This window comes from Onychostoma macrolepis, chromosome 05 (assembly GCF_012432095.1).
Source record: "Onychostoma macrolepis isolate SWU-2019 chromosome 05, ASM1243209v1, whole genome shotgun sequence".
NCBI lineage: Eukaryota > Metazoa > Chordata > Actinopteri > Cypriniformes > Cyprinidae > Onychostoma > Onychostoma macrolepis.
In genome coordinates, this window is record NC_081159.1 from 18,055,418 (window position 1) to 18,071,454 (window position 16,037).

General features: G+C 35.1%; 1 protein-coding gene across 1 annotated transcript in view; it reads left to right on the forward strand.

The window, feature by feature from the left end:
- si:dkey-34e4.1 (carboxyl-terminal PDZ ligand of neuronal nitric oxide synthase protein) overlaps positions 1–15,413 on the forward strand; it is a 37,476-nt gene extending 22,063 nt beyond the window's left edge. Inside the window, exons 3-10 of the mRNA XM_058775088.1 lie at positions 6,649–6,741; positions 6,904–6,962; positions 7,047–7,155; positions 9,593–9,746; positions 9,934–10,079; positions 11,777–11,932; positions 13,652–13,817; positions 15,118–15,413. Coding sequence (XP_058631071.1) covers positions 6,649–6,741; positions 6,904–6,962; positions 7,047–7,155; positions 9,593–9,746; positions 9,934–10,079; positions 11,777–11,932; positions 13,652–13,817; positions 15,118–15,413 — 1,179 coding nt within the window. The remainder of the gene's footprint in view (positions 1–6,648; positions 6,742–6,903; positions 6,963–7,046; positions 7,156–9,592; positions 9,747–9,933; positions 10,080–11,776; positions 11,933–13,651; positions 13,818–15,117) is intronic.
- Positions 15,414–16,037: the final 624 nt, after the last annotated feature.

The window sequence follows — 16,037 nt, forward strand, 5'->3', positions numbered from 1 at the left end:
TCTGAATCATTCAGACTGAAGACATTTGGAAATAAATCATTCTTGGACACATTTCATGCAAAGTTGCAAGAATTTTTTTTTTACTTTATTCTGATCTTATGGAAGAACAGAGCTGAATAGAGTAGTTTGGTGCTCATACATCAGCTTGATGCTCTAATAAGCACAACATGCAAAGCACATACAAATATCTGCATCTCTCTGTCTGCTATCTTAAATATATATTTTTCAAGGAACTCTTTGCAGTGCATTCTAGGATTGTATTCTCAACATATTCTCTATGATACATAAACTGTAGACAATGCATGAAGCACAATAAAATGTATGAGAGCGAGTTAGAGAGAGCGAGTCAAATGCTAGTATAGGTGGGAAACTTTAGATACAATTTTCAAATAAATTAGTGCTGTTATTTAACAAGGATGCATTAAATTGATCAAAAGTGACATTTGTAATGTTCCAAAAGAAAGTAACACTGAACACTAAAGCTGTAAAATTCAGTTTTGCCATCACAGGAATAAATTACATATTAGAAACCATAAAAGAAACCAGTTGCCAGTTTTTATATCAGTTTCAGCTCTTTAAGAAAGTTGTTGTTTATTGTAAATACTTCATTATATTATGTCATTTTAATTACGCTCTCTGGGCAGGACTGATTTTTGATTAATCTATTTTCATAATTTAGCAGTTTAGGTGCTAATGTCACGGGTTACTGGAGCAGGGAGCTCAAAGGAGCGTGAAGGAAGCAGTGGTATAACAACAGACATTTTAAAAGTACTGTATTTATTTAATAACTGATCTTACTTTTTCTGGGTTCTTCTGCCTTTCATTCAGTTGTTTTTCTCCATTTAGCAACAAGTAACCATGCTGTCAATGAAAAGCTGCTGTTTGCAGATTAGTTGTGATGTTGTGTATTTGTTTTCTACATTCAGCTTAGATTTTCATTTATCCTGAGTAGTGGTGTCATGATGTTTGAATTTTATGATACCTTTTAATACAATACCTTGAACAATATCCATATTCAATACAATTTTAAAATATTTGTGTATCGATACTTAGGGTTTTAAGTACTGAAACTTTACAAAATTCTCAAGTATTTCACTATATATATGGAAAAATCTATATTTTCGCTGTACTAGCAGAACATTCTGACTAAATACAATTTAACTTGAGACAAAATCAACCAAAAATTGCCTTCACATTTGGTCTTTAAATCAGATTAATTGCAATTATGCTGTCATCGTATAGCTTCATATCAGGCTATTCAGTTATTTTGTTATTGTTTTCATTTATTTATGGTTTGGACAGTGACGTGATGATGCTGTCAAGATTGAACTGAATGATTGACAACCGAAACCTTGTTTGAAACCCTCCTTCCTGTCTTGCTCCTGCTGTTGTCTTAGTTTGTAGCACTAAAGGACTGTTGGGAAGATTTGGTGAAAAGAATCGACCCCCAAAATCTCACATTTAAAGACTGTTGCTAGGATACAGCCTTTAATTGATTGTGATTGTCTGTATGAATCGTGACCCAGATTGCATTAAGACTTTTCAAAGACTTTCTTGAAAAGCTGTATTTGAGGGTTTCATGGTTCATGGTCATTCTGCTTTTCTGTGTATACCCAGTACTGCCGGGTAATGGGATAAAACCATTAAATCCGTGTGCATTTTGTATTCCAGAAAAAGTTCCTTCAAATTTTAATCTGTCATGTGTTAAAGAAAAAATATTTTTGTACTCTATTTGTGGAAACTGCTTTATAATATCCCCCAATTCAAGTGCACTTGTTTTTGAGTGTTCAGTTACTGAGTAAATGCTTTTGATGGCTGTCTTAAAAACAAATGGAGATGTCACTTGTAATTGTTTTCTCTCGTATGCTGGCATCTAAAATCACTTGCAAGCCGAGGGATAGAGGGCCAGCAGCACAGTAAAGGTTATTATATCCCGCCCATGGGGTTCGTGACATGAACTGATTGGCCCTCGTCCCACTCCCAGCAGGTAGCTCTGCCGACTCAGCTTCCAAGAAATGAGTTCGAAGTCTGTTCAATGTTCCCTCTCTCCCTGTCTGTCGCTCAGTCTCTCTCGCTCACTTCCTCAAGTACACGCTCTGTTCAAATGACACACACTCCCCATTGGTCTGAAGTCAAGCGGAAATCCCAATCAAGCAGAGAAACTAACTCTCAGCAGGTCAAGGTCAAGGTCATTTCCAATGGTAGCATCTAATGGAAGTAGTTCTTGCATCCCTAGTGCCAAAGGTGAAATTCCTAAGAGAAACAACAGACAACATTACAAATGCATATTTCCTCATTTAAAGGGATAGTTCCCAAACAGTTGAGCCATTGCCATTGACTTAAATAGAATTTTAATTTTTGGGTGAACTATCCCTTTAACAGATGCTATTGCCCAAAGCAAATTACAAATAGATGAGTAATTTAACACGTGTGGTCTAAGTGAAAATAGGCATCTCTTCTCGTTCTGATAGAGAGCCGTGATGGTGATTAACTCTGACAAGGTAGTTTAAAGTTTTAGCAACTTCAACACACTCAAGCTCTTCAGCAAGACTAAAGGTTTGTCATCTGCACACGCGGACAGACCTGTCATGTCCTTTTCCTGCAGTACATCTCATACAGTCTTTATATTTCCTCCATCGCTCCTTGTTTTCCTCTAGCCTACAAGAGATGGACAGTTCAGCTTTTGGCGAACGAGTGTAGCTCTCTCAGTTCAGTCCAGGACTTGACTTCAATAATGAATAGGAAGTCTTTCAGCAGAAATGATTCATATCCAACTCAACGAGTTTCAAAGAATGCAAAAACTCAAATAGTGCCAATCTGAATCATTCAGACTGAAGACATTTGGAAATAAATCATTCTTGGACACATTTCATGCAAAGTTGCAAGAATTATTTTTTTTTTACTTTATTCTGATCTTATGGAAGAACAGAGCTGAATAGAGTAGTTTGGTGCTCATACATCAGCTTGATGCTCTAATAAGCACAACATGCAAAGCACATACAAATATCTGCATCTCTCTGTCTGCTATCTTAAATATATATTTTTCAAGGAACTCTTTGCAGTGCATTCTAGGATTGTATTCTCAACATATTCTCTATGATACATAAACTGTAGACAATGCATGAAGCACAATAAAATGTATGAGAGCGAGTTAGAGAGAGCGAGTCAAATGCTAGTATAGGTGGGAAACTTTAGATACAATTTTCAAATAAATTAGTGCTGTTATTTAACAAGGATGCATTAAATTGATCAAAAGTGACATTTGTAATGTTCCAAAAGAAAGTAACACTGAACACTAAAGCTGTAAAATTCAGTTTTGCCATCACAGGAATAAATTACATATTAGAAACCATAAAAGAAACCAGTTGCCAGTTTTTATATCAGTTTCAGCTCTTTAAGAAAGTTGTTGTTTATTGTAAATACTTCATTATATTATGTCATTTTAATTACGCTCTCTGGGCAGGACTGATTTTTGATTCATCTATTTTCATAATTTAGCAGTTTAGGTGCTAATGTCACGGGTTACTGGAGCAGGGAGCTCAAAGGAGCGTGAAGGAAGCAGATCTCAAACAAATAAAGTCTTTAATAAATCCACATGGGAAAATCAATGAACACAACCACTTAAAATGACGTTAGACAGGACAGAGAACTGAGGGACAAACAGGAACTAATATACACAGGCTGATTAACAAAACAGGTGCGTGGAATAATCAATCAACTTAACAAGAACAGGAAAATAACCAAATAAGGACAAAACGGAACTAAACAGGAACACACACGTGACAGCTAATGAGTACTAACTGATATAGAATTGGTCCCAGTACTTCAGTTTGATTAGTCATAGTCTCTCCATGCATTTAAATCACTCTGTTTTTCCTTGCAGTATGAGTTCAAAGCAAAGAGCGTGAAGAAGAAGAAAGTGAGCATAGTGGTTTCCGTGAGACGGGTCAAAGTGGTGCTGCGCAAAAAGCCAAGGCATGTGTGATCTCATCAGCCCTACACCTCTGACATGACACATAAATATCATTATTCGGCATCAAAATTACAGTACTAGAATTTAGAAGTTAATATTTTTGTCTCATTCATAATGAGCATTTGCAGTAGAGTTCCTGACATTTGCCTTGTTTTGACCTCAAGAGGAAAGAGTGGACATGGGATGAGAGCAAGATGCTGGTGATGCACGATCCCATATACAGGTGAGATGCAGAAAATATAACAAGTAGCCTTATTTTGTATTCACTCCGCCATGTCTTGTCCCTCGACTCCCAACTTCTTTCCTTTTGCTTTTATTTTGTTTGGTCTTGAGCTGTCCTTGGTCCTAAACGGCTGCATGCATGCTAAGTAATGTGCATCTCCGGTCAGAGGCCATTCATTTCAGTGCTCTTGACATTCTGGCTGAAGTTAATTACACTACACTACAGCTTTTTAGAAAGCTGTAGTGTAGTGTAAATATTGTCCTCATGATTTTCCTAGTTAAATTATTAATATAAAATAAATAAGCAAAATATTAACAGGTAAATGGGATGTGGCAGATTTAAGTTGAAATGTCTCTACTGTTTATATGTTTAAAATGAATATTTGTTCCTGTGAATATGAATTCTTTTCACTGTAATGTTTTCTTAAATTCTCCACCAAATGCAGCCGTCGCATCTAGCCCATTGGCAAGACAAGGTTAATCTTTGAAAATAATCTTTGAAACACTCAACTCCTAAGTTTAATTAATTCATTAATTCATTCCAATTGTAATGAAGATATTATATAGCACTTAGTAAAGACTTGACTTAACTTTATGGTTGTATTTATGCATTTGTGTTAAATGTTGTGAACTGCATTGTGATTTATATGATACAGAGTGGCTTCTTCTTGAACCCAAGATGTATTTCTTACCTTTTAAACACGGCAACAACCACTACACCAAAGCAATTATTATTATTTTTGTTCTGGTTGAGTACCATATGTATCATATGTATAACTTACATAGTACAAAAACAAAAGGCCAAAATTATCTGCTATACGTTTGAGGCTGAATTAATTGCTGTAATAAACCAAATGCATATTTCCTCATTTAAAGGGATAGTTCCCAAACAGTTGAGCCATTGCCATTGACTTAAATAGAATTTTAATTTTGGGTGAACTATCCCTTTAACAGATGCTATTGCCCAAAGCAAATTACAAATAGATGAGTAATTTAACACGTGTGGTCTAAGTGAAAATAGGCATCTCTTCTCGTTCTGATAGAGAGCCGTGATGGTGATTAACTCTGACAAGGTAGTTTAAAGTTTTAGCAACTTCAACACACTCAAGCTCTTCAGCAAGACTAAAGGTTTGTCATCTGCACACGCGGACAGACCTGTCATGTCCTTTTCCTGCAGTACATCTCATACAGTCTTTATATTTCCTCCATCGCTCCTTGTTTTCCTCTAGCCTACAAGAGATGGACAGTTCAGCTTTTGGCGAATGAGTGTAGCTCTCTCAGTTCAGTCCAGGACTTGACTTCAATAATGAATAGGAAGTCTTTCAGCAGAAATGATTCATATCCAACTCAACGAGTTTCAAAGAATGCAAAAACTCAAATAGTGCCAATCTGAATCATTCAGACTGAAGACATTTGGAAATAAATCATTCTTGGACACATTTCATGCAAAGTTGCAAGAATTTTTTTTTTTTACTTTATTCTGATCTTATGGAAGAACAGAGCTGAATAGAGTAGTTTGGTGCTCATACATCAGCTTGATGCTCTAATAAGCACAACATGCAAAGCACATACAAATATCTGCATCTCTGTCTGCTATCTTAAATATATATTTTTCAAGGAACTCTTTGCAGTGCATTCTAGGATTGTATTCTCAACATATTCTCTATGATACATAAACTGTAGACAATGCATGAAGCACAATAAAATGTATGAGAGCGAGTTAGAGAGAGCGAGTCAAATGCTAGTATAGGTGGGAAACTTTAGATACAATTTTCAAATAAATTAGTGCTGTTATTTAACAAGGATGCATTAAATTGATCAAAAGTGACATTTGTAATGTTCCAAAAGAAAGTAACACTGAACACTAAAGCTGTAAAATTCAGTTTTGCCATCACAGGAATAAATTACATATTAGAAACCATAAAAGAAACCAGTTGCCAGTTTTTATATCAGTTTCAGCTCTTTAAGAAAGTTGTTGTTTATTGTAAATACTTCATTATATTATGTCATTTTAATTACGCTCTCTGGGCAGGACTGATTTTTGATTAATCTATTTTCATAATTTAGCAGTTTAGGTGCTAATGTCACGGGTTACTGGAGCAGGGAGCTCAAAGGAGCGTGAAGGAAGCAGATCTCAAACAAATAAAGTCTTTAATAAATCCACATGGGAAAATCAATGAACACAACCACTTAAAATGACGTTAGACAGGACAGAGAACTGAGGGACAAACAGGAACTAATATACACAGGCTGATTAACAAAACAGGTGCGTGGAATAATCAATCAACTTAACAAGAACAGGAAAATAACCAAATAAGGACAAAACGGAACTAAACAGGAACACACACGTGACAGCTAATGAGTACTAACTGATATAGAATTGGTCCCAGTACTTCAGTTTGATTAGTCATAGTCTCTCCATGCATTTAAATCACTCTGTTTTTTCCTTGCAGTATGAGTTCAAAGCAAAGAGCGTGAAGAAGAAGAAAGTGAGCATAGTGGTTTCCGTAGACGGGGTCAAAGTGGTGCTGCGCAAAAAAGCCAAGGCATGTGTGATCTCATCAGCCCTACACCTCTGACATGACACATAAATATCATTATTCGGCATCAAAATTACAGTACTAGAATTTAGAAGTTAATATTTTTGTCTCATTCATAATGAGCATTTGCAGTAGAGTTCCTGACATTTGCCTTGTTTTGACCTCAAGAGGAAAGAGTGGACATGGGATGAGAGCAAGATGCTGGTGATGCACGATCCCATATACAGGTGAGATGCAGAAAATATAACAAAATAAACCTGATGTATTAATGTTTAGCCTATATTGACTATTTCTTCTCTGTGTCCTCCAAGGATCTTCTATGTATCCCATGATTCTCAGGATCTGAAGATTTTCAGCTACATTGCTCGTGATGGATCCAGCAACTCGTTCAGATGCAATGTATTCAAGTCCAAAAAAAAGGTAGAGCAGTCTCTTTATTTACGTAAAAGGACAAATAACGGTCTCCTGTTACTCTCTTTCTCTCTGCCACATTGCCCCAGACCAAGGATAAATATCATGATGTATGCCATTTTTTCAGTCCATCTTGTCCTTGAGCAACTGATGAAATTTGTAGAGGGCCTTAACCTTGATACTCTTCACCTATTTGTCTCTGTTGTCACTGCTCTTCTTGTCATTCTTTGCCCTTTGCTTTTTTTAATGGAATTGTACTAGCAGAGCCCCGTAATGGAAAAAAAACCTACCTATGAACAAAAAGCAGAAGAAAATGATTTTATATGATAAAATCAAGAAAATGTGTCAAAAAGCTATTTTGCAATACAGTTAACCAAATATTTGGAAATAACATATATATATATATATATATATATATATATATATATATATATATTTATTTTGGTCATTGTATTGTAAAAAAAAAAAGTGTAATTTATATATAAATTATCCTTATGTAAATATGTATGTGTGTGTGTGATATATATATATATATATATATATATATATATATATATATATATATATATATATATATATATATATATATATATATATATATATATATATATATATCACACACACACACACATTAAATATATGTACATCATATAAATGCCACTATATATACACTATATATAAGAACATGTATATTACGTGTATATACACTATATTTCATTAACAGTTGTTATGCTAATAATATTATTTGTAATGAGTTTTGCACCCCATATCAATATCAATAATAATTTATTCCGGTCCTCACAGACAGCTTATCACAAAGTAAATAAAAATACATAGTTACCGAAAAAGGTGTAGGCATTATGCTTATTATGCCTACCCTTTATACATAGTTAACTGAATGGGCGACACTTTTCACTAAGTTAAATAATACAAAGTAAACAATATTACAAAAACATTTCCCAAAATGTACAAACATAATTCACAACAAACATAACATAAATACACACTCCAACTATTACTTCGATTCTTTAACAGTACAACCACAATTTGTTAATACTGAGTCATATAATTATTTATCACCTTATTTTTATACATTTTCTTAAATTGACAAAGTGACTTACATACTTTTAGTTCCTTATCATATTTATTCCATAAATTTACCCCTATAACAGATAAGCACCTATTTTTTGCATTAGTTCTTGCCCTTACTTTCTTAAACATATACAATCCTCTTAAATTATACTGACTTTCTCTTATTTTTAACAGCCTCTGGATACAATTTGGAAGTAAATTATTATAAACTTCATACATTAACTGTAAAGTATATAATTGAACTAAATCTACAAATTTTAATGCATGTAAATCAATAAACAATTTATTTGTTGGTTCGTAATAATCAACCCTTTTAACAATTCTAATAGCTTTCTTTTGCAACATGTATATTGATTTTAAATTGGATTTATAAGTGTGACCCCACACCTCCACACAATAAATAATGTATGGAACTATGAGCGCACAATACAATATATACAAAGTTTTTTCATTCAAAATATGTTTTGTTCTATTTAATATTGCAATAGATTTAGACATCTTTGTTTTTACATAATTAATGTGTGATTTCCAACATAATTTATGATCGATTATGACACACAAAAATTTATTTTCATACACTTTCTATTTCCGCGTTATCAATCATTAGTTTCACTTTGTTGTTACTTTGTCGATTACTGAATATTATAAACTTTGTTTTACTTCAATTCAGTGAGAGTCTGTTATCATCAAACCATTTTTTTAAAAACCCTCAGTTCGATTTCCACTGTATTCAGAAGCTGTGCCAAAATTTCCCCAGAACAATATACATTAGTATCATCAGCAAACAAAACCATTTTTAATACTTTAGACACTTTACAAATATAATTTATGTACAGTATAAACAACTTAGGGCCTAAGACCGAACCTTGCGGAACACCACAAGTAACTTTCGATAAATCTGATTTAACATTATTAATTTGTACAAATTGATATCTGTCATTGAGGTAACTTTTTATCCAAGCAAAAGCTTTTCCTCTTATACCATATCTCTCCAATTTCATCATTAATAATCCATAATCGATAATGTCAAAAGCTTTTTTTAAGTCTAGGAACACCCCCACAGTATATTCATTATTATCCATTGAAGAGGAAATCTCTTCTACCAGTTCCATCACAGCCATTGAGATCGACCTGTTTGTTCTAAAACCATACTGTTGATCACTCAATAATTTGTGTTTATCTATAAAATCATCTAGCTTGCACACAAATATTTTCTCTAAAATCCTCGAGAACTGGGAATACATATTTTCAGTTTTAGAATTATTAATCAAATGTAAAAATGAAGATTATTCATATAATGTATGTTATGTATATAAGATTCTAAATGTGATCTTTCACCTTTCTCCTCTCTCAGAGTCAGGCCATGCGGATAGTGCGGACGGTCGGTCAGGCGTTTGAGGTGTGCCATAAGCTGAGTCTGCAGCACGCTGAGCAGAATGCAGATGAACAGCCAGACGGCCCTGCAGACGGCCAGAGCGATCAGTCTGGAGAAGAGCCCAGCCCTGAAGGTGAGACCATGCCATCACGTCAGAGCATTAATGCCTAAAACACATGTCATCATCGAGTAAATCAAATCTGTAGAGTCCAGCATTTCTGTGATCTATCTCGCGTGATGTTTGAACGTGTTGATCATTGTTGTATAACAGGTTTCTTGAAGTGTGCATCATATTCTTAAAATGCTGCTGTTGTTTACAGCTCGTCAGCTGACAGGGATGGAGCACGGAATGGATGATGTCCCTGGAACGGAGTCACATTCCACAAAGCTCAGTGAGCAGGCTATGGATGACATTCTTCAGAGTCTGTCAGAGCTCAACATGGCAAAACCTGAACAAACCCTCCAGGTGAGAGCGATCTGAGAAGCTCTTGCATCATTTCTCCCCACAGACGTCTGTCCAATACCGCTCGTCAGCTGGAAATAGGCTGTTTTTAAATATAGAGGAAACCCCTTTCACCTCCTTTCTCTTCTGTTTTTTCCCCTTTAACTCAACCTTATTCCTCCTTCTGGGTATTCAGTGATACTGTTATGTTTGGTGTCATGCCTATATTTACCCTATGATATTTCTGCTTCTTGATCCAAAACTTTGACACTACTTATGTTTTGAGACATATTTGTATTTATCTTATGGTTGTTTGTCGCTTATGGTGGAGTGTTGTGATTTGTTTTGACAAACAGATACTTAACTTTACAGCTCATGACATGTAAACTAAACTATAATGAGCAGTTTCTAAATTATAATGGGCAAATTTATGAGTGATGCACAAGACTTGAAACTAGCACTGAATTTATTTTTATTTTTATTTTTTATTTTTTGACAATGGTCAAATTTATTTAGTTTAGCAACTGTCCAAAAATTATACACCGATAGTATAACACAGTATACCTATCAAAAGAATATCTAAATTCATTTTGTTCAAAATTGCTTAATATTTAATATACAAAGTACCTATACAAGGGAGCTGAATATTAAAATGATAGTTCGTCCAAAAATTACAATTCTGTCATAATTTACTACCCTCAGTTTGTTCCAAACATGTACGAGTTACTTTATTCTGCTGAACACAGAGGACATTTAGAAAACTGTGGTTAACCAATCAGTCTCTGGTCCCCATTGACTTTTATAGTATTGTTTCCATACTCTGGAAATCAGTGGCTACCAGGAACAGTTTGGTTAACCAAAATATAATCTTTATGTTCAACAAAAGAATTATACCGCAAAGTAAGTTACAGTAAATTGTGACAGAATTTTAATTTTGGGGTGAACTATTCCTTTAGTGTCTAAATATTGTCTATGGAAATGTGTGAGGGTTTAATTTAATTAAAAATACAAATGTTAACTGGTAAAAGTGTTACCCAAAATATAATTGGGTGAGAAAGCAGAGTGTTTTGGTGTTCAAATCCCTAGAGCCATGTTTCTGTCTTAGTCCCTTTTATAAAGCTACCTATAGAAAATTATCTCTCTCTCTCTCTCTCTGTGTGTGCACGCGTTTTTGTGACAAACGAGGACATAAATTTGTATAATGACAAGGGTATGATATAGGTATACAAGGAGAAGGTGACTTTTCAGGACCTTACCCCATGTCCCCACTTTTCAAAACGCTTATAAATCACACAGAATGGAGTGTATTGAAAATCTGAAAAAGCACAAAGTTTCCTGTAAGGTGTAGGTTTAGGTGTAGGGTTGGTGTAGGGCAATAGCACATACAGTTTGTACAGTATAAGAACCATTACGCCTATGGGATGTCCCCACTTTTCACAAAAACAAACGTGTGTGTGTGTTTTAGTTGTGCCTATGTGTATATGTTTCTCGTCTAATGAAAGCACTTGAGGAGTCCTTTGTTTCTGTGGATCCTCATATTAAAGTGCTCTCCCAGTACAAAAACACATGCCCACTAATTAACCCTTTACTGTGCTTTCAAAGCCCATAGTCCTCAGTTGTACACTGCAGAAGATGATGTTTCAAATGATAATGTTTTAGGACCCAAATAGTTTGTTAATGTTTGTTTTCTCTCTCTCATGTTCTCGTTCTTTATCTCTCAGTCTTTACAAGACCTGGAGGGTGTCTCTCTCTACACGCTATCTCCCAGCAGCCCTTGCTCTCCTACTCTCACACCTTTGGCCACCCAACACCACCTGCAGTTACTCCAACAACAGCTGCTACAGCAGCAACAACAAACACAGATCGCTGTTGCACAGGTAAGACATTCTTTGTACCCTTTTCTAGCTCTAGGAGGCGCTACAGCGCTATGAAATATGCGGCAGTTGATTCTGTATTTTCAAGCTGTTTCACAATCATCTGCTCTCCACCCAGAGTACAGATCTATTCACCTACTCCAGCAGTTTCAGAGCCACATTTCCTGCATAACCCCATTTATTTTTCTATGTTGACATGATTACTGATAGCCTTTGTTAAAAAGCACTCCCAAACATACCCTATAAGCCCAAATCATTCTCCATAACCATGAGGAAGCAAAGATAAATATAGGGGAGACGGAACAAGATGCTGATAGAGGCAATCATCTCGCTGCATTGCCTGTTCATTTTTGTCATTCTAGTGCGACTAATTATATTAGTTCTCATTTGGGATACTGTATAGGGTTCAGATGCTGTTATGGTTATAATGTCCTGTCAGAGAGAGAGGAAGCTGATGTGCTATCAGCTCTGATTCAGCACAGTCATGCTACTGCATAGCAATAGCTTGGATAATGAGATTGACGTACAATCACCCCCCGCCCAGAGGTAAATTTTGTTATTCTTTCATATCTCTGGAGACTTAGGCCCTTTTGGGTATCAGCCTGGTCTCAGATGTTTCTTAACAAATCAGACAAAATGAATTTGTATAGCAGAGTTTATATTTAAACTAAATTTGACATTTGATTGTTTTGTTTTCTTTTTGTTTTCTTTTTTTTTTTTTTTTTGGCAAATCTGAGCACAGTTTTTAATATTGTTGAGTTTAAAAAAGTCTACAGCACTGGTTCTCTACCAGAGGGCCTCAGCACACTTGCAAGGGGGCTGCAAGACAACTTTAAATTATTTGAAATAAAACAAACCTTTTACAAACCGCTAAAAATTAAGATTTAATCTAAAATAATATTTCTTGTTTTAATTAGTTTGCTTAGTAATTGCCAGTTTTATTTTAGTATCAGGGTTGTCATGATTCCCGACCTGTATATACTGTACTGTAAGAGTGATGTGATGTCTAGACCTGGAAAAGTTATGGAAATGAATAAACTATGAAAAACATTCAGTTTTTGTGATTATGGAATTAAATTATTATATTAATTTTGCTACTCCTAGATTCAGTAAATCAAAAGTTTGAAAATAAGCAGCTATGTCATTAATTACTGTATTTAATTAGTTTAATATTGCTACTCCTAGATTCAGTAAATGAAGAATTTGAATATTAGCAGCTTTGTAATTATAATTGATGTTTGAGAAAAGACTTTTGTGGACCTTTAAATGCTGTCATTGACAATAGGGGGCCTTAGAGTCAAAACCACTGCTCCAGGGGAGATTACTGTGCTGTTTTTCTCACAATAAGTCTCTTATTTGCTCTCTTTGTCTCATTGCTATCCAGGAGAAACAACTGAGATATTAAAAAGAACTCTCTTTCTTACCTATGGGCTGAATCTCCCAAACAGCTGCACGAATGATGAAGATAACAAAATAAAGCCACCGCAAGAAGCCACTTTAGATTCTTTAAAAATGATCAATTAATAGAATAATAGATTAAAAGCTTAATATTTGTCATTGCTACTGATACATCAAAGAAAGGTGGAGAATCAACTCTCTATACGACTGCAATTACGTGAACTAAGAGTGGTTTCATTCACTATCTTCAATCTTCAACTCATAAGTTATGATAGCTTTCAGTAAGACTGGCATTATTCTTGACTGAGCGTGTCTCTGCTATAGGTGCAGCTCCTGAAGGATCAGCTGGCCGCAGAGACGGCTGCCCGCATGGAGGCTCAGGCCAGAACTCACCAGCTGCTGCTGCAGAACCGAGACTTACTGCAGCATACATCCCTGCTGGTGAAACACCTCAGCCAACTGGAGATCAGAGTCAGTGGAGCCACACAGAGTAAGACAGTTTCTCTACACTCGAAAACAAATGAAATATTTGAATATTTTTCAACAAACTTAAATGTTTTATTTTAAATTTAATAATCAATATAGTTCATAGTTTAATACTATAGCATTGTTTACATTTGGTTATTATCAATTCTTCATGAGTTGCGTATTTCATTCTGTCAGTTAAACTACCGTTCAAAAGTTTAGGCCTACTTACTATTATAAAACAATAAATTATGCATAATTACATGTAAGTAACCATAAGCCAAACCCTAATCCTAACCCTAACCATATAGTAAGTGCATAATTAATTAATTTGGAATGGTATATTAACAAGACTTTAAGCATGTCCTTTTTTAATAAAATTTATTTGCTTAATAAATGTATTAGGGATGTGGAATATGGTTATGCAGAATATGTGTTTTATAAGTACTAATAAACAGCCAATATGTTAATAATAGTCATGTAAATAAGCAACTAGTTAATAGTGAGAATTGATCCTTGTACTAAAGAGTCACCAATGTATTTTTGTGATTTCTGAATATACCTTTTTACATCATATTGCTGTGATTCATCTCTAGCTACTTGGTTTGGTTCATAGCTAAGAACATTTTATAAGATATTTCTACAAAGAAAATGAATGGGGAAAATACTTCCAGAACCCAGGCTGCTGAAAAACTGGGTGGTCACTGTTGGGCTCTATTACAGTCATAGAGACACACATTATTTTTGGCAGGCTGGGATGTTATTGAGTTGGTTGGTGGACACTGATCTATTTCAGAGTTTAGTGCAAGAGTTTGGGTTTGATTCATCAGCACTGGGCTCCATGCCGACTTTCTCTTTCAGAGAGAGTGTGTGTATCTGTGTATGTGTGCATGCATATGCTTATGCCTGGTGGGATGATGGTGGTGTACTTGCTGGATGGTATGACTGGTCATTTGGAGAGTTATTGAAATAGTCTGTCACCATTATGCCCTTGAGTGTCTGTCACTGAAGGGCTACTCTACGGCCAGTCTCTCAACAGCAGATTTTTCAATTGTAAGCTTCATTTACATAAGCGTTCATAACATTTAGTAGGTATGACATCCCCATCCTCTAATGTTACTGATTGTTTCAGGGTGCCTATTTTTGGGTGAACTATCCCTTTAATGAACATTCTGTCATTAATTATTCACCCTCATGTTGTTCCAAACTTGTAAGACCTTCATTCATCTTCTGAACACACATTAAGATGTTTTTGATGAAATCTGGGTGAACTATCCCTTTAAGACCTTGATTTTATGTCTCAAATTTGAATTTGTGTCTTCTAGAAGAAGAATCACCATGGAGTAGCGTGCCCCCTCGTTCTCTCTCTCTCAACCTGAAGAACTTCTACACCCCTCACTCAGACCAGCCCGTCACCTCCACTCCAGCAGGACAGCCAGAAAACCCTCCTTTTTCCTCCCACGCTGAGTCCTACCTCAATCTGCTCAACCTGCATGGTGCTCCCACCATTACAGCCAATGGAAAGCCAGCGAGTGCGAGAAGTGAAGCGGGACAGGACGCAGCAGGAAAGGAAGTTGCAAAGCTAGAAACTCGGAATTCAACGGCACTTGATGAGAGGTAATGACACAAGGCAATAGCACATAGACTTGTATACAAATAAATTAGTTTGAGTCTAAATTTAATAATCAATATAGTTCATAGTTTAATACTATAGCATTGTTTACATTTGGTTATTATCAATTCTTCATGAGTTGCGTATTTCATTCTGTCAGTTAAACTACCGTTCAAAAGTTTAGGCCTACTTACTATTATAAAACAATAAATTATGCATAATTACATGTAAGTAACCATAAGCCAAACCCTAATCCTAACCCTAACCATATAGTAAGTGCATAATTAATTAATTTGGAATGGTATATTAACAAGACTTTAAGCATGTCCTTTTTTAATAAAATTTATTTGCTTAATAAATGTATTAGGGATGTGGAATATGGTTATGCAGAATATGTGTTTTATAAGTACTAATAAACAGCCAATATGTTAATAATAGTCATGTAAATAAGCAACTAGTTAATAGTGAGAATTGATCCTTGTACTAAAGAGTCACCAATGTATTTTTGTGATTTCTGAATATACCTTTTTACATCATATTGCTGTGATTCATCTCTAGCTACTTGGTTTGGTTCATAGCTAAGAACATTTTATAAGATATTTCTACAAAGAAAATGAATGGGGAAAATACTTC